The sequence below is a fragment of the Festucalex cinctus genome, chromosome 17 (genome assembly GCF_051991245.1).
Source record: "Festucalex cinctus isolate MCC-2025b chromosome 17, RoL_Fcin_1.0, whole genome shotgun sequence".
In the NCBI taxonomy this organism is placed as follows: domain Eukaryota; kingdom Metazoa; phylum Chordata; class Actinopteri; order Syngnathiformes; family Syngnathidae; genus Festucalex; species Festucalex cinctus.
In genome coordinates this window covers 6,773,288-6,792,907 of record NC_135427.1, presented here as the reverse complement: position 1 = coordinate 6,792,907, position 19,620 = coordinate 6,773,288, and the positions used below count along the sequence as shown (strand labels likewise).

Below are 19,620 nucleotides of genomic sequence, written 5' to 3'. Positions count from 1 at the left end.
ACAGCAGAAGTAGAAGCCCACTGACAATACACAACAGCTGCTACATGTGCAGGTATCAGATGACATAATTGACTTGAAAGCAAACGAGGCCTTGGGAAAGAACGTAAAAAGGTGTTAAAGCATTTTGTATTATCATGACAATTAAGGGTAGGCAAATGTATGCAGTCCACATTTGTGCACATCTGCAGGTTTTGTCATTTAATTTGTTTGGGGAAAATGTACCGGTATTTGTTGGGCATTCAAAAGTTTAGAGCTCATTTTAAGAAGGTTATAGTGCCTTTTTAGGTTCATCCTGAGATTTCACCGAAAAGATTCCTAACTTTTTTTTGTGAGCTTTGTTTTTAAAAACATTTAAAATATTGGGGGGGAACGAATCGTTTTAAGTGTTTAATTGCATTATTGTGGGAATGCTAAAGCATTCCCACGTTATTGTGATTTTTATTCTCCGCATTTTTTTTTTTGCCACGTAACAACTCCCACATAATACTTCCTATTTACACCGTTCAAATTTCAACTAGCTGCAAAAATTGAAAGATCAACTTTTCCCTATTCATTTTCAACGGGACATTGAACTTTTTCTAAGTATCACTTTCCACGCCCACTTTCACACATATAACTAACCAGGTGTCTGATACTGCTCGGTGGCACAGTTGGTAAAGTGCGTTGCCCAGTAACCAGATCTTAATTTCATAATTTATCGCTCAATTGACTTCATAAGCATTCCACATGCATTCAAATCTTAACATTCAGCATTCCCACGCAATTTCTGCAGAAATTGCACTTATGTTATTGTGTAAAAAATAAAATAAAATAGAAAAAAAAGAAAAATCCTAACATTCAGCATTCCCACGCAATTTCTCCAGAAATTACACTTAATCTAGTTGTGGGAATGCATTCCCACCCATGTTCTTGTGGAAAAACTAAAATCAAAATACATTTCTAAATTTTAGCTATATACGATAAAGAAATGACACAATACTTTGTGAATACTGCACATGGTCGTGGAAATTCTATGGGTAAGGTTTAAAAAAAAGTATGGAGGGATTGTTAACATTCAACAATTTTCCTGACTTATCGTGCTCAGCACACAATGTACGCAAATACTCATTCTGTAAGATCAACAAAGTCAGTTTATTCTAAGAAAGGATTTAGAAACTAATTGGGCTGATAATTAGACATAGTTTGGTCGAACAAAGTTGAGATGTGATATGTTGCCAATCTTACAAAATACTGTAGGGTATGCCACAAGAAAATCATTTCGTTTTTGCACCTTTGGCCGTTTTGTTTTGTTTCTTTTTCAGTTTGGTCGTCCTGCCATTTTTCTTGCTCATTTTGAGCACCATGCTTGCATGTTTCATATCGGCAGGCTTGGTTTTCTTCCGCTGTGGCAAAACAGACAGAGAGGGAAAATTTTTTTTTAAATAAAATCAAAGTCATTAATGTCATTTGACAAGAAGCTGAATTATTTTGGTCGCGTGCAACACTGACCTGCAATTTAGGCTTTTTGCCCTTTTTCTTAATGGGGACCAGCTGGGGAATTTCTTCATCATCACTTTGCTCAACCTTCCTTTTCTTTGCCTTCCATTTCGTATTCTCTGCAGGGGCTTGTTTTGTGTCCTTGGGGGTTTCTTTGGCAGCAGACTGCTGAAAAAAACAACATAAACAAGGTTGGGTTTTACGCTGCATTTGGAAGCATTTGAACTCAAATCTGCTCTCACATTATTTGCCTCTGTGACTTCGGGCTTGATGAGGTGTTTCAGGGGTGAATTGTAGATGGGAAGAGCCACAGATTTTTCACTCTTTAAGTGGATGATCTTCATCACTGCTCCTTTCTACACAAAAGCGGCATAAAGGAGTGTTGGTGGAAAGATGTGAACAATAAAATGATGTCATATCTCGGCCTCCACACTCGTGTACTGTTTCTGTCACAAATGTCCAACATGAAACACTAATGCCACCCGGTGGTATAAAAATTACAACAAATCTTTAACTCAGTGCTTCTCAATTATTTTCTGTCATCCCCTCCCTCGTAAGAAGAAAACATCTGAAATTCAAAAATAAAATTAAATCCTTCATTAAACTATAAACATTTTTTTGACTGACCATGTCAAACCATATGATACGGAAATATAAAATTTACATAAAATCAATAAGTAATAATGCATTCAAACTGATCACCAACATTAACTCAGGAGCAGAATATATATATAAAAAAAAAAAAAAAACTAACCCACAAGACAAAAATATAAAATAATTTGTGCTGATTTTCTTTTCTTTTTTTTTTGCGTTGTGCAAAGCGCGCATGCTCAGTGCAAACAAAACCCCTACACCAACGAGTGAATGCTCTCTGCGAGAGCGCTACTGCCCCCTAATGTAGTGGAGGTGCAATTGCACTTTATTCTAGGATAGTAAAAAAATAAAATAAATAAATAAAAATAAAAAAAGCATGTCCCCCGAGGTCAAACGCGGCCCCGCCCCACTATTTGAGAAGCACTGCCATAACTCAATGATTTTGTATATTATTTATAACTTCAAACAGCTTTATGAATTACTCCCTATAAAATGACTGCATCAATGAACTAAAAGATATAACCACATTTTTATTTGGTATTTTGTCCACTTGGTAACGTTAGGCTATAATCACCATCCATATTTTTTCCATCACAGTTTGGACAGCCGCCTCGATGTTGTCCGTCAACTCATCAGCAGTCATGCCGGTGTGGCCAACACGCGCCATACTGAAAAAGAAAGAAAAAAAAAAAAAAGACATAATTGGCGACATCTAGTGGAAGTACACAAAACATTCTCCGCCATTTTCCTTCATGCTTGTTGTCCTCATTCGGTTAATGGGCGAGTTAAACTGGTGAAAAAAATGAACTGTTGAAAAAAAAAAAATTGGTTTAAACTAACCAACAGGAGCCCTTGTTGTTCACCCTCACACTGGTGCCTTGGACCACTTTCTGGATGTCTTCAGCCAGATGTTTGCTCTGCAGGTTCACCGCAAGCGGCTCCCTGAAACAAGAAAAAGTTGTTAGGATCCTTCATCTTTTATTGTAAGTGTTGGCGTACTGTAAACAGAGAGAGAGGCAGGAGGAGGAGAAAACAGGAGAGGAAAGGACGACACACAAACGCGGTTTGTACAATATGAGCCGAAAATGCAGTAACATTTGGAGACATTTTAATTGGTTAAAGTCAGATGAGAGAAGGAGCCGGATCAGCCCGTCCAAGTTGATATATTTAGTTTTTTTTTTTTATGCTAATTTAAAATAAATTTATCCTGGACCGGGTGAGTAGCTCATGTTTGTTTTGTTCGCTGCTGCTGTTGCAGTTAAATTACTACTCACTATTTTTGATCGTTATTTTGGTTGAAGCTTTAATTTTGTTCCTTGTTTATTGTATGGAGCCTATTAATTTGTTCAATAAAATGAGAAAAAAGAAATAATTTTCTTTGCTTGATAATTGTTGCAATTTGCAGTCAGTAGAGTGCGATATTTAGTTCACCAAGTCATTTATCAAAATGTATGGTAAATTTGTTGTAAATATTTAAAAGAAAAGCTAAAGTTAAAAGAGCCGTTTGAGAGCCAAAAAGAGACGGCTCTTTTCACTGAGCCGATCCAAATGAACCGGCTCACCGAAAAGAGCCGAAAATCCCATCACTAGAGCATACAGTATGATAGGAAATTGAATTTTTTATTTAAGTAGGGCGTGTAGACAGTATATTTTTTTTTTTAAATGGCTAAAAATCATACTTTTTCCTCTGGTAGAAGTGTTTCCCGAGATGGGACGGCAGACGTCGGCGAATGCGGTCATCAGAGAGGAACATGTTGAAATTCCCCAGTAGGCGTTGTTTAGCCTCATATGGTTTGTACTCCGTCTTCAAGACGTTGAAGGGGATGATCTAACAAAGATGCAGTGATGTCCAAAATTAATGTCTTTTTAGTCTTATCCATACGGACTTTGAGAAGTAATGACTACCTCAGTGATATTTGTAACCCCCCGTTCTTGCAACAATTTCTTATAAAACCTCTGGGTTTGCTCCCCGGTCATTTGGGGCTCGTCTCTGGTGAACAGGCAGACGTCTTCTGAGTCTGTGCGTTGACCATGAGGTAGTGGGCTGGTGAACAGACATAAAAAAATAAAAATAAATAAAAAAGATAATTGAAAAGACCTTCTATTACGATGCAATGCAGTTCTAATTACCTACGTAATATATAAACAGATAAATGTTACAAGATCCACTTACATCCGAATGGTCTGCGCCTCCTTTGGGATCTTCCATAGGGTGAAGAGTAGACTTATCATTTGAGACTCGTCCTTAAACAGCTTTTTCCCGGAGGCCGACTTGCTTTTAATGAATGCCTGCAGGGCTAGAACTGACTTTTTCACCTATGGAAAATAATCACTTGGTTTAATAAACTGTTAATAAAGACTTTTATTCGAGGCCCGCAATTTAAAAAGTCCAGACTTCACCATGCATGGGTTAGCTTCGCGGCTAACAAATACGCGAAGTCCGACATTATAGTCAATGTATACACATATTATCAATCGAGCATCAGCCCTAATGACCTAATATTGGACAATACTGATTCAATTGTTTTAAAAAATAATAATAATTCTTACCTGTGACCGATCCAGCTCAACTCGCGGTTTGTCGGCCATGTTGCCTTCACGTGTTGCAGGCAGCCACGCGCGCATGCGTAGTTACAACGTAGTGATACGTCAGCGACACATGGAAAACTTTATTTGTACGTCAGAGTTCATTCGAATCCCATTCATGAGGATGCGTACGAATTTGTACGTTAACGCGAGTTATTACTAATGACTTAATAACAGTAAATACTTTTTAATGATAAAATGAGGGCCCGAAATACGGGAACTGATAAAAATGTCAGGTTAATACTTTGCATATAGTAAAAAAAAAAAAAAAAAAAAAAAAGACAAAAAACACATTTTTACTCAAGCGTCATGACTAATTTATTTTTTCATGTGGCTTTGTTATGCAACAGTTGCATGTTTGTTCGTCCTTGGTTTATTGAAGTAGCGTGAGAGACTAAACAAACTGTTGGCACGGCAACACCTAACAAATAAAATGTCCAAAGGACTCATCCTCTCATTCTTAAAATTGAAAATGCACTCATCAAATTCGAATTGCATGTTTGTTGTTTTTTTGTAGGGAACAAAATCATTCTGTAGTTCTCATTTTTGTTCTCCTAACACTGCATCCATCTCCACAGTAAAAACAAACGGTGTGGCTAGCCGACAGCATATTCAGCCATGTACTGTAAGCTACATTAGTGGCATAGAGCTCTCAATATGAGAACGCTGGACACCGTCTCTCAACTTTAGATCGTTCGTCATAAAAACTGATCCAGTCCTGTTATTTTTCATTTGACGCAATTAATTCCCCCTCTTTGCTCCTTTTGTTGGAAGTTCTTCTCTTTAGCATAGTTTTAGTGGAAAGAGAAGCGTAGCTGTTGTGGTTGGCCCCAGCAGTGTTCCTCCTCTGGTGGCAAGCAGAACAATTACACAACTTGGGCCCCAACTGTCGCATTTAGTCCTTTTCCGGCACCAGCTTCAGCACTTTTCCGATGGCGATGGTTTTGCCTGGTTGGTCGACAAACAGCGGTTGTCATTTTTTGTTTTGATTTTTTTTTAACTGAGCGGAGTGTCCTTACCTTCATCCCGAAGCGTGAACCGCCCCATTTGAGGAAAGTCCTTGAAAGTCTCCATGCAGATGACGCCCGCTGCCCGGAACCTGGCGATACAAACCTGGTCCTGCTTAACGAAGCGCGGCCGCATTTTACTTTTCTCTCCCGTCTTCTTGTCCACCATGCAAATTAAGGCCTGCAATCAGGATGGAAATCAAACCGAGTAAATTTAAGGGTTGCACAGACAAAAAAATAATAATAATTTGCTTCAGTTACTTACTGAGATTTGCACTTCTTCGATGCAGGTATGAAGGTGGAGGACTGCATTGTAACCAGGACAAATGATCGATTTGTGCTCAATGATGACGATCTGAAATAAATAAAAGGTGTGAGTTAACAAATAACAAAAAAAAAAAAAAAAAAAAAAAATAGAAAAAATAGGAAAGTTTGCCAATTAACTAACTGTAATCAAATGTGTCACCTCACCTGAGCGTCAAAGGTGCGTCCGGTGTGGCAAAGGTTGTCGGGGCTGCACAAGATGAAACCAGGCAGGATCTCTTCTTCCTCGATGCCCTTGAGCCTCATCTTCAGGTTCTCCCCGGGACCGGCGTCATCAGTCTCCACCTCATCGCTCAGGAGGCTCAGGACTTCCACTATGTGCTGAAAATACATTTTGCATCCGACTGAATTTCACGGATGATACAGGTGTACCTCGACTTGCGAACGTCCCTTCATATGAAATTTTCAAGTTACGAAACTCCTCAACAGGAAAATATTGCCTCTTGTTACGAAACAAGTTTCAGGATACAAAAGGTAAAAACTACAGTACGTGCTGCGACTCGCAGCTCCCAGTTTCCTGAACGCAACATGCTTACAGCTGCTCTGCCATTGGCTATGACTGGCATCTTCCTGGCATCCCATTGGCTAAGAGGGACCTGTACCGTATGTGGCCATAGATACAGAATAGAATGTGTCTATGTAGTGTCCTCGTTTTTCGCCCCTCGGGCCATGAGGTGTTTAGATCGAATTTGTGCAAAAATTCAAACAATTTATTTATTCAAAATATTTCTGTCTGAATTTTGTGAGGCTTGGAACGGATTAGGGCATTTACATGGCAAATGCGTCTCCACTTACAAACTTTTCTACTTAAGAACTTTCTTCCAGAGCCAATTAATTTCCTAAGTAGTGTTACCACTGTAAAATAATTCCTTTTGGGCACGTTTTTGCCTGACAACGCTTCAAAAATGAGAACGTGTCTCACCCTGTTTGGCATCATGACCAACTGCTGGGCTTTGCTGATGGTTCCGGACTCCAGCTTGCCGAGAATGACTGTCCCCATGTCCTAAAAGGCAAACATACGTTCGGTCGTTTTAAAAAGCACACACTCCATTATGCTCAAAACACAACATAATGTCCTTTGGATTTCGTAAGCCGAACAATGTTGAATAAATGTCACAAAGTGTTGTATAATGTACTGACGACCCAAGAGCGCTTTTGGATTTTTTATTTTTGTCAATTTTTCATAACTTTTTAGACTCTTCTGCCGTTCTGTTAAATTTCTGACATTTTATGGCTACTTTTTGACATTTTTTTCTGCCTTTCTTGCTATTTTTTATTTTTATTTTTTGTGGACATCTCATGGTAATTTTCGCAATTTCTTCTTTTGTTTTTGGACATTTTATGTTTACGTTTTGAACATTGTCTTTCTTGCCTTTTCCTTAATCAATTTTCCAACTTGGTTGGCAATGTTGTGGCCATTTTATGGTAATTTTCAGAATTTCGGATTTTGTTTTTTGACCGTTTGTTACTTTTAAAAAAAAATAATTTGACTTTTTGGCAATTTTGTGGACATTTTATGGTCATATCCGGGATTTCTTCTTTTGTTTTTGGACATTTTATAGTTATTTTTGAATGTTTTTCTTTTCTGCCATTAACATTTGATTTTCTGACAATTTTTGGCAATTTCATTGACATTCTTATGGTAATTTTATGGTAGAGTATCGCCCTGAGACTGGGAGGTCGTGAGTTCAAACTACTTTTCCTCTTCATTTTTGGACATTTTATGGCCACTTTTTGAACAATTTTATGTAATTTTTTTGAAACTTTTTTTTTTTTTTTTTTTTTTTTTTATAAATCTACTGTCCGTCTCTTTTTCTGACAACTTTAAAATGTTGACTGACATTTTTTGAATATTCTTATTTTTTTTTTAATCGAAATCATTAATTCATTTAAATATTTTATCTTAAAAAATAACATTGTAAATAAAAAAATGTACATTTTTTTTTATTTATAATATATATATATAACTCCATTTTTTTTAGAGAGCCAGCCACACGCGAGGGGCTACATTGCCAGCTGTGGCTCCAGAGTCGCAAGTTGCAGAGCCCTGGGCGAGGCAAATAAAAAAAAAAATTAGCACAAGGTACTCCAGCAGTATGCCGGGAATGCATGTTAAGTTTCAAATTTGGAGCAGAGTCATACTATAATCACCAAAGGCGGGTTATTGTGCAATCACAGGAATGAGGAATATCGACAAAAAGGGGAACGATGACGACACGTGCGCAGATTCCAATCCTTTGTGTGCGTTTGAAGGAAGAAATTGAGTCATTTTGTCCTCCCATTTACTGGAAACAAATGAGACCTGCTCACCTTGTACTTATCCACGATAGGTAGTCTGACTGGGCCCTGGAAGGATCTGGTGAAGTTTGGCAAACTATCCAAGTGGGGAATAAATGGCAAACCTCTGATGGAGGGAAAAAAAACAAAAAAAACATGAAAAAGGATCTTTAAGACACGGTCCTCATTTTTATGTGCAAAAGTCTGAATAACTGCAGTTCCACTTACGTGTACCAGGGACATTCAGCGACGGGTTCCTTGAGGTTGGCACCTGTGAGTCCCGAGCAAGGCATAAAGTAGATGTCCTTTTTGGGGTTGAAGCCAACCTTCTTTAGAAACGGCACCAGCTTCTCCTTACACTCTTCGTACCTGCGACGAGTACATAGCAAACGTCTGACGGGCCAGTAGAAGTGCTTCATTGTAAAAGTTCCTGCCATGCGTCCATTTCCTCTGTAGCAAGGAGTCACACGGTCACCTGTCCAGGCTCCAGTTGACAGTGGGGTCATCCATCTTGTTGACCAAGACAATGAGATGCTTGACACCCGCCGTTTTAGCCAGCATGGCGTGTTCCCGAGTCTGTCCGCCTTTTTCAAAGCCCGTCTCAAACTCGCCCTTTCGCGCCGAGATCACCTGACGCAGATCGAGAAGCGTTTACGACACCGTGTTCCAGGAAGTACATTTTTCGTGACATGAAAATCGGTATGGCAAACAGTCCATCTCACCAGGACCGCCAGATCGGCTTGTGACGCTCCGCCGATCATGTTTGGGACAAAGCTCTTGTGTCCGGGAGCATCCAGGATTGTGAAGTGTTTTTTCTCGGTCTCAAAATAGGCCCTGCCCACCTCCACCGTCTTCCCTTTGTCTCGCTCCTCCTGGTTTGTGTCCAGCGCCCACGACAGGTACCTACAGTCATTAAAAAGGTAGGGCTGCTCGGTTATGGGAAAAATCGGTTAAAAATAATCATCACGATTATTCAAACGTTTTTGTTTTTTTGTTTTTTGGTACAAAAGAAAATGCTCAAGCGTAATAAAAATAAATAAAAAAATATTAAGACAAATAAAATTCTTTGAAGCATTAAAAAATATTAAAACTTAAAAAAAATAGAAACACTAAAATTATGTAAGTTCCTTTTGGAACAAACTGAATTTATAATAACATATATTAATATTTATTTATTTATGTTGGTAAAAATAGGCTCCAGCACCCCCACGACCCTTGTAAGGAGCAAGCGGTTCAGAAAATGGATGGATGTTGTCTGACATCACCAATCAGTGTGTCACTCAAAATGTACATGGAAATAATAGACCCATCAAAAAAAATTGAAAATAAAATATAAAAATAGGCATGAAATTGGAATTGGACACTTCGAAAGTGCTCACCATGTCTCTCTGTTTTTTTCTTTTGCTTCCCTTTCATATTTTTCCAACGTTCGTTTTTCCACCATTCCAGTTAAATACCTAAGAGAAACATACACAAAAAAAAAAAATTACACTTCATTTGTTTCTATACAGTAATCAAATGTAGAAGACGAACGACATGTTTACTCACATGATCTGTCCACCAATAGTTGATTTTCCAGCATCTGCAAGTCATATAAAAATGATCGTTATAATATTAAACTGTCATCTTACAACCAAGGATGATGCGCAGCCAACGTTACGCACCCACATGACCGATGAAGACAACATTCACGTGTTCTTTCTTGGGGGCATCCGGCGTTGAAGGCGCCACTTTAGGCACGGGCATCTCCTCCTCTTCCTCCTCCATGATCATCTCCTCATCCTCCTGGCTGTCAACGTAAGGCTGACAGTCCCCCGCCGCCCCCGGGCCCACCTGTCCGCCGCCGCCGCCTCCGCCCGGCTCATCGTTCTGCTCCCATGTCTCTTCGTCAGCTGCCATGTCGGCCTCTGAGCCGCCGTTCTCCATCGGAGCTGGAAGTCAAGTTTACCAAAATTCTTAGTTGCTAGTTTTGGTTTGAAATGGAACTGTTTTGACACATATTGTATCGTGATAGACAGTTATGTTTTTTTTTTCAGGGCCGATACAGATACCGATTATCAGTAGTCAAGTGTGCCGATAACCGATATTTGGAGCCGATATTCATTTTCACTAAAAGGGAAAATGTTGGCATCAAATTTGGAAAACTACAAAGTCCAGCTCTTATTTATTTATTTTTTAATATTAAAGCATATGTTTAGTGAGCAACTTTTAGGGTTAGTAAAATATTGTTTTTTTGTTTTTTTTTATCTTAGTCAATAGACATCTAGTAGCATGTTTTTAAAAGTGAAATAACAACAAATTGTTTTCTACAAAAAATAAAGTATTCCAAAATGCCTCAAGTATTACATTTTTACTTATCTTAGTTTTAATTTCAAACAAAAACAGAAGGTGCAGAGAGTTCCCAAGGCCAGCAGCGTCTCTGAAAATTTACATAAAAAATAAATGCTTATAAAACAAATAAATAAATAAAATAATTTTAATTAGTTCCCTGAAGTCAACACTTTTTTTTTTTTTTAATGGCTCTATTATCGGCCATATGATTCTTCAAAATGACCGACGCAGATATTCGCCAAATGCTGAATATATATATATATATATAATATAATAATCGGTCTATCCCCAATATTGTATGCAAGCATGTACCTTGGTTCAATAATGGCTGGGAACTAATGTTTTAGATAATTGAAGTCCTACCCCTGGCATAAGCACTGACAAATTTGCTGGGCACAAATTGACTATATTTCTCAAAATTCAAATCAAAAAAGTCTTGGGCGTGTTAAACCATCCAACGGGAAGTCTATTTCCGACGTGGAACAGTGAGGTTGCATCATAACAGTCACACAAGGCAGTGCTTGTGGTTCACCAATGCCAGCAATCCAAATAAGGCTCACTATGTGAAACTTGAACAGAGCCTCCTGACATTCCTGATTATAGTTTGCCGTTTCAAACATTGCTGCGACTTAGCAGCGTATCCTGGTACTTGACCAGTGACCACACACACCTCCAAGTGTTAACAACAGCGCGCTTTTGTAACCGGACGACAATCATTCAGTGTTTAGAGTTCATTCATTGTGGCTGCATACCGACTGTCTGTGCCACTTCCATGCTGCCAACTGGATCAGGGGTACCTAAAAGGGAGGAAAAATAAAAGCAATTTAATTAAGTATATGTTTTATTACATATCTGTATCACATAACGGTGGCCACGTTTTATTAAAAGATATTCAACTTAGTCATGAATGAGCTGGAACTGGTGACGACACAAGAGTCGACGTGTTGGCAAGTGAGCGACTTGAAACAGGCTAACTTTAGCTGCGTTAGCAAGAGAGTTAGCAAGTTAGGCTAACTTCCAAACTGTTCTCCAGCTTTCGTCCTAACTTACCGTCGGAAGGAGGCATTCCGCCGGCGCCGCTTTGAAGAAAGCTCGGCACGAACACCGGGGCGTTGAGGTTGGGGACAAAGGGCTTGGCGTTGACGTTGAGCGCGGCGAAGGCGCATGGGAGAGCCGCCGAGGTGGCCGGGGCCTCGGCGTCTTCTTCCAGCTCCCACGAATCCGGAGCGGTGTCTCCCGGGTCCATTGCTGCTTCGACGAGAGTTGAGGGGCTCTCCCGTGCCGATACAGCCGATAGATGTGTGTTGTTCTGCTAAAAAGTCGACGAGTTAACAGTAGGTTTAAACACTTGCCAGCGCCGTTGGTGAACTTCCCATTGCTATGCTGCTTTGACAAGCATATGGAGCGCGCAGCTGACGAGTAGCGTTGAGTCGATGTATGTCCTCTGGCCACCGCTAGGGGTCGCTCCGATAGCAGTGATCCTCATTTTACGACGTTCACTTGTAGGGAATGTAACGATATCCAAACATCAAGATACGATATTATCACGATATGAAGGTCACGATACGATCATTATCACGATATTGTGGGGGGGGTTGGCGATATTTAAAAAAGATCACAATATTGTAAAAAAAAAAAAAAAAGAGCTCATAGTAAAAAAAACAAAAAGACAATATTGTGCTTTTGTACATAACAGCAATGCACATAAACCACCTACCATCTCTAATAACAATATTGAGGCACTTACTTGCTGATGCAAGCACACATTGATCACTTCACAAGCAAATTAGATTCCCCTTCATCTGACAATTAGCATCGATTTTAAACATCGAAGGACAAAACATCCCTAATGAAAATTAATAAACTAGCCACTAGAGGGTGCTACAACTGCACAAATGGAAATCAACCTTTTTTTTGACAGATGTGTTCCTTTTAAATATTATTGTGACATCCCTATTAACTTGAATGTGTACGTAGGTCGAGTCGATAACGATCACGTTCAAGAACATCTATCTTTTATTGTGTTAAATATTAAATAGGTGGCGTATTGCTAACAATGCAAATGGAATAAATACACTTGAAAACACGCAACAGAATTTTTAAATAGTCATAAAAATATTTTTAAATTACTAGACAGGAACAGCTAAATGTGCTAACATGAATTATTTTGCAATACTAAAATATGAAAGTCCTTAGAATTCATGTAAACTGAATTAACAGAATGTTACTAAACGTGAACAGCTAACTACGGTAACATTATTTCTTTTTATGTTTCACTCTTTAGCATCAGCAATTCCTCCAGCTGTGATGGCAAAAGTGGCCTCGTTCTCAGGCATATCAGGGCTGTAAAAACAAACCAAGAAACCTGAAAATTATTCATATGCTGTGGAATAAATAAAATCTAATCTGCGACTTTTGTTACAAAAGCGATTCACACCTGTCGAATATTTTGGCAATTCTCATCTCAGCGCGTCCCTTCCTCAAGCTCAACCGCGTGGTGGACGCGTGGGCCAGGATGTGCCCGCCGATCGGCTTCTTCGGATCGGCTTGGAATCTAAAATCGGGGAGAATGAAACCAAAAGCGCCGAACGACGTCTGGCCAAATGACGAGAACGCGCGAACCCTTACGTCATCCCTGCGCCAGGATCGGCGGTCATTTGGTTGGTCACAAACACAGCAACGTTGTACTCTAAGAAGGAAAAAAATGTATTATTTGATTATCTATTTATTTATTATGTGTTTTCTTTTTCTCAAGATATTTGGAGCATCCTTGGAAGTATAAGGAAACAAAACTATACTGATAAAAACCTAGTAAGCATCCATCTTGGTATGTTTATGAAAGCTACACGGTGCTGATTCAAACCTTCAGAGATCTTCTGCAGCCTGGAGAGCATCTGGGCCAGTTTCTGCTGCCTCTCTGCCAACTCACCTCTGCCTGAGAAGTCAACTCTGAACAGGGCCATGATGGAGTCAATAATCTGAAGAGCACACGGGCCACAAATCTCAATTAATCAAGTTATTAAATTAACTCTTTGACCGCCAAAAACGTTTAATGACGTCGTTTAGTAAAATCACGATGTATGCCGCCATGAACGTTAAGTGACGTCAACTACTTTTTTTTTTTTTTTGTGAATATATCAGTGGTCAGTGCAATGTCCAAGTGCAGCAGAGCCGGGGGTCAATGAGTTGTGAAATCAAAAACACCCTCGAACCATGGCCAGCAGATGGCAGCGGTAGCTGCTCGGGCCCTCACTAGAGCTGCGAATGACAATGAAACACGACGCAATCTGATGAAATAAAACGTTTTCAAGTTTGACGTGAATGATCAAAGCCTTTGTAACATTAAACCTAATTTGACGGAGCGTCACTAAACAAAAAATATTAGGATCAAAGTCACTGTTGTGGACAAAATGTATCTTTTCTTTTCAATTTCCGCTCAATGTCACTCAAATGACCCATTTTCAAATGGTGATTACTAAAGAACGGAATAAGGTAGAAACATACTTTTTTTTTTCTAATGAAAGAATGGAATGCGATCTTTCATGTCGTAAATGTGGCAAAAGAACACAATAATCTGTTTGCTTCGAAAAATGAGTTAAAAGAGTTGAGAAAGTTTTCCTTACCAGGAGCTTGAAGACTCCTGCTTCCTCATGAAATTTGGCTGCTACAAAGTCCAATAGCTCCATCTGGTGTTCACCTGAAGGAACAGCAGAAAGGACTCTTGTTCATTCGTGCCCATTGATTGATGTCATCTTGCAATACAAATAATGTGATGCATATTTTTTTACTAGTATAGGCCCTGGCATAAAGAACGTTGTCAAGGACGGCATCGTGGTCCACATTAAACCTCTCGGCGATGTCTCTCAGTCTATCTGGGCGACTAAAATAGACATTAAGGGTAATCGAAACAAAAGAGGAGGATGAAACGGACTCAAACAAAACGTGAAAAAAAAAAAAAGTGTGCTCATCCAAAGTGAGGATACAAAGTGTTCTCTGTGTCGATAAAGATGACCTTTCCGCCTGAATAGCCGGCTTCTCCTGGCAGCTGAGCAGTGACTGGGACAAAAACAACATAGTGGAGAATGGAGTGTATTACTTGCTATAGTATTGCTATAGTATCTATGTTGTTTTTTTTAATTTTATATGTGACATACGCACCGCAAAGTGTGTGGGAAAGCTGTGTTTTTCCTGTACGGAACTCTGCAGGATAATATCACATTTTAACCACAATAGATAATATGCAGGGTGTTCCAAATTGGTTGACCCCCCCATTTCGTAGGCCAATAATTTTGACAATTTTCGTTGCAAAGAAGGCACCAACTACAAAACAAATTAGGATTTGGCATCAAAAATTTCGAGAAAAGGGCCATTTTTGGCACGTCATAGAACCAACAAATATTTGTACTTTTCTTTGTAAATGTAACCAATAAAACACGTGACCTTCAACATAAAGTGATACTTTACTTATTTAGCCATTTTTGGCAGTCAAACGTTAATATTTTACCTATAATAAATTTGATATTTTAATTATTTTTCATGTACTAAAATTAGTACCTTTAAAAACACATTTTGCAACTTGCCGTCGACTGAAAATGACATCACAAGGGCTGAGGTTACCTGAGCCCTCGTGATGTCATTTTCAGTTGACAGCAAGTTGCAAAATGTGTTTTTAAAGGTACTAATTGTATGTGGAAAATAATGAAAGTATCAAATTAATTATAGACAAAATATTAACTTTTTATTGCTATAATGGGCTAAATAAGTGAAGTATTCCCTTTAAGATCCATCAAGTAGTTTCTGAGATATGGGCATTTATAATGGGGTCAACCATTTTGGAACAAAAAATAAATAAATAAAAACAAAAAGGACAATATGTCACCTCCAAAGGCTTCTGTGATAGCCATACTCTCCATTCCTCCACCCAACAGTTTACTGCATAGACAAAACCACAAATTGCAAGTTTGTGACCCAATTTCCAAACATATTTGCTCAATTACATGACAACTCCAAAGTCACATCTTAACTCAAACTCCTGACTCCCAGTTGTGATGTGGAAAACGTGCTTCCTCTTGGCACTGTACTCAAAAGCAGTCTGGAAACCAACATTCTATGAGGACGAGAATGATCTAAAATGTTGTAAATCACAGCAGTAGTGTATGAAATATTAACTAGTGATTTTTTTTTTTTTTTTTACCAGCATTTTCCCAGCAGCCTCCTTGATTTTTTCCACTTTTGCTTCTGACAGTCCCTTAATGTTGCACAAAGCCTTGCGAGTTGTCATTTGGATTCCTTTCACGGTGCAGATGCCCACAGTCTTGAGCTTTTTGATGTCTGCCACATTCTGTGGTGACGAAAAGTGAAGATGATGTTCAAGGAAATGGTTTCAAATGTAGACGTTGGTTTAGTGATAAAATCGGAATTAATTGTTGCTACTTACTATCCCGTGCTTTTGGAGAAGGTCGATGTCTTGGAAAAATGAATCCTGTTTAAGGGAGGTCAAAGTTAACGTTGGACCGCTTTTCATTTATCAGGATGTTCATTTGTCATGGGAAAGAAATTAACATGGCTTCTTTGGATAACATTAGCTCGTTGTAGAGCTTGTCAAAAAGCTTGAAAAGTGAAATTGTCTTTTACCTCCTCATCCTGAAAGGAAGCGTCGTCTTCAACAACTTGATCCTCTGAGACTTTCATTGTGAATGCTGCGTGGTCACAACCTTGTAGGGATTTTTTGGGTGAAATTTCCAGTTAAGCCACCTTAGCGCAACTAGCGTTAGCCGAGGTAAGCTAATTTCCCGATATTAGCTAACAACACTGCTGGTACAGTATTTCAACGTCTAACAACGAACTAAGCGTTATACTAGTAAGTACTGTAAATATTCGAAATGTAAAACAGTATATGTAACCGTTTTAAGCAGGTGAGAATGAATGTATTAAGTTTGAAAAAAGTAGCACACCTTGTCAGTCGTGGTGAAGCTACGCGTCCGTCAAGTCAGTGGCGGGAAGGAGACTCTTGGTCATGATAGATTCAAGTGAAATGGGATTTTTGCAACCTTAATGACTCGTTCAGCCACCGAACACAACAAATGGTGAGTTCAGGTGTAAAGGGCTGATTGATAGTTTCTGTTAAGGAAAGTTTTTCAAATTGTGGAACGCACTACTGTACATTATTATCGGCAGCATTAGTAGTAGACTAAATTCAATTGTATTTATGGTCTGCTCGTAATTACTCAAAAAGTACTGTAACAATAGACACTTATGGTAAAAAAGAGGTATGGTTAACTATGGTTGTGCTTTTTTTTTAAATAACTCAATTCCTATTTGTTGCTTTCATTCAACATCTGTAACAAATATTTTTGTATTGTAGTGCTTTCAAACAGTTACGATTAACACTATATGAAATTTATAGCAACACACTGAGTTCTATACAATAAACGTTCAATAAGATTCCGAACAAAATACAATTTTTAACTGTGATAGAAAAGCAACGCACACGAGAGCCTCATTTAGCTCAACATAAGCTTCAGAGATGTTTATTTCCTATAAACAAATATCGAATGTAATATCACTTATCACGATTCAAAACAGTGTCTGAACTTAAAACATATCCTACACTAACAAGTGGAGGAATGATTCAGAAAACATCCATTTTTTTAACACAAAACAGCTGATAAACATTTTTTTTTTCCTCATTCAACGTAGCCTCTTTATCAGCTTTCCCTTACAAAACTCAAGCCAGGATGATATACTTATTTTTACATATATTAAAAGAAAGATGGAAGCAGTGCTCCTGAAAAAAAAAAAAAAAACAGTCTCTGTGTGACGTCGGAGTAAGGAGAGACAGTGAGACAGACATGTTAAGACACGTCTTCTAAGCATTGGATGCTACGAGCCAAGAGTGATGGAGCGACCTAAAAGTTGACGTGACTGGTGAAAAAAAGCAGCTCAAGCCTCTCTTTTTTTTTTTTCTTTTTTTTTGTTGTTCCAGCGGTTCTTTGCGTTTCTTCACGGTGTCTCTGTCTCCCCTTGCGGCCACCAGCCCAGCGTTATTGGGGCAGCAGATCACAGGCTTGAAGTGGGCCACGCACGTTTCCTCAGATCTTTCCCGGGGCTGCCGGGATCATGCCCGACATGCCACCGGACATTCCGGTGTTGGGTCCTAACAGGATCTGAGGAGAAAAGTTTGGTATTGTCTAGTTTTGTTAGGTGCTAAACATATATATAAGATGATAGTCTATTTATTTTATTGAGGAGCCAAAATCAGGATTTTTTTTTTTTAATTTATTGAATGGGAACAAATTAAACTTATCAGCCGCAAACGCTCTTAACGTAACGGCTCTCAATCTTTTTTTCAGCCATTTTGTTGTCGTGTTGAAATGCTTATTACGGTGGTTATAATAAGCAAATCACCTGTCTCTGCTGCTGTAACTGCTGCTGCTCCAGCTGTAGCCGCTCCGTCTCAAACACCACAGGCAACACCAGGATCATGAAGGAAGTCGTTCCAACCCAGAGGGCCGAGCGGGAAAAACTAGAATGAGGCAAGATGGGAAGTGAATATGGAATATGGAATTACGGATGCAAAGATGGGCCATTTAGAAAGTGCACCTGTCAGGGTTACGCGTTTGACATCTATTAAACACGACAAATGCAAGGCATAGTTGGAACACAGTCTACTTGTTTGTCTATGTGTTGTGCGTGTAAGGAGAAGATTACTGACTACATGTGCGGTCAAGTTTGCAAATCATTTCTTAACAGAAAACAGGCGACCTCAGCAGACTGGCTCGAACCATTCTGCTGCATTAGATGTTGTGGTTCTTCAGCTTTTGAGTCATCTTCAAATTGCCAGGCTATGTGAATGTGAGTGCACACTAGCATAGCATTCTTCATTGCAGCAAATGTATAACTTATTATTTACAATGATTCCAACAGTACCTGTAAAACTTCTTGGCCAGTGAGACCGAACACTGTGCTGAGAATTCAGCAGCTGTGCGAACTGTGTCAGGAAACATCTCTGTCAGGCCCCACAACCTCTCTGCCAGGGTCTCATCCAGCTGGAAAAAAAAATGGACAAGCAGAACGATTAAATGCCCTTCAAATAAATGACAAAGTCTGTATCAACTTTCTGTGATTGAATGTGCCGCTAACGCTTCCTTATCTAACCGGCTGACTCCTTCAATTAACAAGCTAGCTTGTTAGGTTTAATGCAGCGTTACCGCCGTTTTACGTAAAAACACTAAAAAAAATAAATACAACCTTATGTTTAATAGACAACAAATTAAATACGTTTAAGGTAAAACTGAACTAACATCATCGTCGTCCTCGTCGTCGTCAATTTCGTCCTCGGGGGGCCGGGTAGCCACCGGGCCCGCAGCCGGGGAAAGCTCCTCGATTCCGGCCATGACTTCGCCTCTGTCCCGCTGCAAGAGTGTCTCGTCGGTCAAGCAGCGCACAAGACAAATTAAGATGGACAGACAAAGCAACGACGTCTATTACTAAATGGTAGTATTTTAAACAACTATTCAAGTTGCTCCTAAAAAATAAATTAAAAAAAAATGCTAATGCTAGCAAGCGTGCATCGATGCAAGTCTGAGGTCACCGGCGTAACGCATGCGCGTGGGCAAGTCAGGGTCAAATGACGTCAGCTGACAGGGGTCATTTGGTACTTCACCTATATTAAGTAGCGCCCTCTAGCGTTTGGGGGTTCTTAATGCAACCGCTGGCGTTATTTTTGAACAGACCAAAAATAACTTGTTTTCGCTTACCCAGTTCCCTTCCGGGAACATTGGACGAGCATGGATAAAAAAAATAAATAAAATAAAACACAGTACCTTGATCAAGGTACAGTTTATGAATATGTCACATTGTATATAACTCTACACGAATAATAATGCATTATAAACACTTTTTGGACATGTAGAGTAGACTCAATAAGCTATGTCACTCTTGGATGAGAATATATGATACACAATGCAGGACTACTCACAGAGTATATACATTATTATTAGTGTCCTGAAATTTTTGTTCCATT

The 19,620-nt window shown here is 39.1% G+C and overlaps 4 protein-coding genes across 6 annotated transcripts; all 4 read right to left on the bottom strand.

The window, feature by feature from the left end:
* Positions 1 to 1,107: 1,107 nt before the first annotated feature.
* rsl1d1 (ribosomal L1 domain containing 1) lies at positions 1,108 to 4,736 on the bottom strand. Of its 2 annotated transcripts, none has more exons than XM_077502721.1 (9): positions 4,621 to 4,736; positions 4,244 to 4,386; positions 3,976 to 4,114; positions 3,750 to 3,898; positions 2,911 to 3,012; positions 2,645 to 2,738; positions 1,719 to 1,832; positions 1,489 to 1,644; positions 1,108 to 1,382 (listed from the first exon to the last, which is right to left on the bottom strand). In XM_077502721.1, exons 1-9 carry the CDS (start codon positions 4,693 to 4,695, stop codon positions 1,254 to 1,256), a joined length of 1,101 nt encoding a protein of 366 aa, XP_077358847.1. In that variant the 5' UTR covers positions 4,696 to 4,736; the 3' UTR covers positions 1,108 to 1,253. The 2 variants fall into 2 exon arrangements, with proteins under 2 accessions (XP_077358847.1, XP_077358848.1); XM_077502722.1 differs by having other exon boundaries at positions 1,489 to 1,641.
* A 213-nt stretch (positions 4,737 to 4,949) lies between these two features.
* gspt1 (G1 to S phase transition 1) lies at positions 4,950 to 12,068 on the bottom strand. Its single transcript, XM_077501909.1, has 14 exons — positions 11,646 to 12,068; positions 11,348 to 11,392; positions 9,929 to 10,195; positions 9,813 to 9,846; positions 9,644 to 9,721; positions 8,987 to 9,167; positions 8,740 to 8,894; positions 8,493 to 8,633; positions 8,298 to 8,391; positions 6,910 to 6,990; positions 6,135 to 6,308; positions 5,929 to 6,018; positions 5,676 to 5,844; positions 4,950 to 5,604 (listed from the first exon to the last, which is right to left on the bottom strand). The coding sequence occupies exons 1-14, from the start codon at positions 11,839 to 11,841 to the stop codon at positions 5,552 to 5,554; spliced, it is 1,758 nt and encodes a 585-aa protein (XP_077358035.1). The 5' UTR covers positions 11,842 to 12,068; the 3' UTR covers positions 4,950 to 5,551.
* A 525-nt stretch (positions 12,069 to 12,593) lies between these two features.
* Positions 12,594 to 16,667, bottom strand: dmc1 (DNA meiotic recombinase 1). Of its 2 annotated transcripts, XM_077501910.1 has the most exons (14): positions 16,550 to 16,667; positions 16,230 to 16,309; positions 16,033 to 16,077; positions 15,790 to 15,936; positions 15,620 to 15,702; positions 15,475 to 15,527; positions 14,754 to 14,795; positions 14,579 to 14,651; positions 14,384 to 14,475; positions 14,219 to 14,292; positions 13,459 to 13,573; positions 13,224 to 13,284; positions 13,033 to 13,149; positions 12,594 to 12,938 (listed from the first exon to the last, which is right to left on the bottom strand). In XM_077501910.1, exons 2-14 carry the CDS (start codon positions 16,284 to 16,286, stop codon positions 12,869 to 12,871), a joined length of 1,029 nt encoding a protein of 342 aa, XP_077358036.1. In that variant the 5' UTR covers positions 16,287 to 16,309; positions 16,550 to 16,667; the 3' UTR covers positions 12,594 to 12,868. The 2 variants fall into 2 exon arrangements, with proteins under 2 accessions (XP_077358036.1, XP_077358038.1); XM_077501912.1 differs by lacking the exons at positions 14,384 to 14,475; positions 14,579 to 14,651.
* A 430-nt stretch (positions 16,668 to 17,097) lies between these two features.
* Positions 17,098 to 19,220, bottom strand: tomm22 (translocase of outer mitochondrial membrane 22 homolog (yeast)). Its single transcript, XM_077502617.1, has 4 exons — positions 18,899 to 19,220; positions 18,525 to 18,643; positions 18,003 to 18,120; positions 17,098 to 17,761 (listed from the first exon to the last, which is right to left on the bottom strand). Exons 1-4 carry the CDS (start codon positions 18,989 to 18,991, stop codon positions 17,687 to 17,689), a joined length of 405 nt encoding a protein of 134 aa, XP_077358743.1. The 5' UTR covers positions 18,992 to 19,220; the 3' UTR covers positions 17,098 to 17,686.
* Between the last annotated feature and the right edge of the window lie 400 nt (positions 19,221 to 19,620).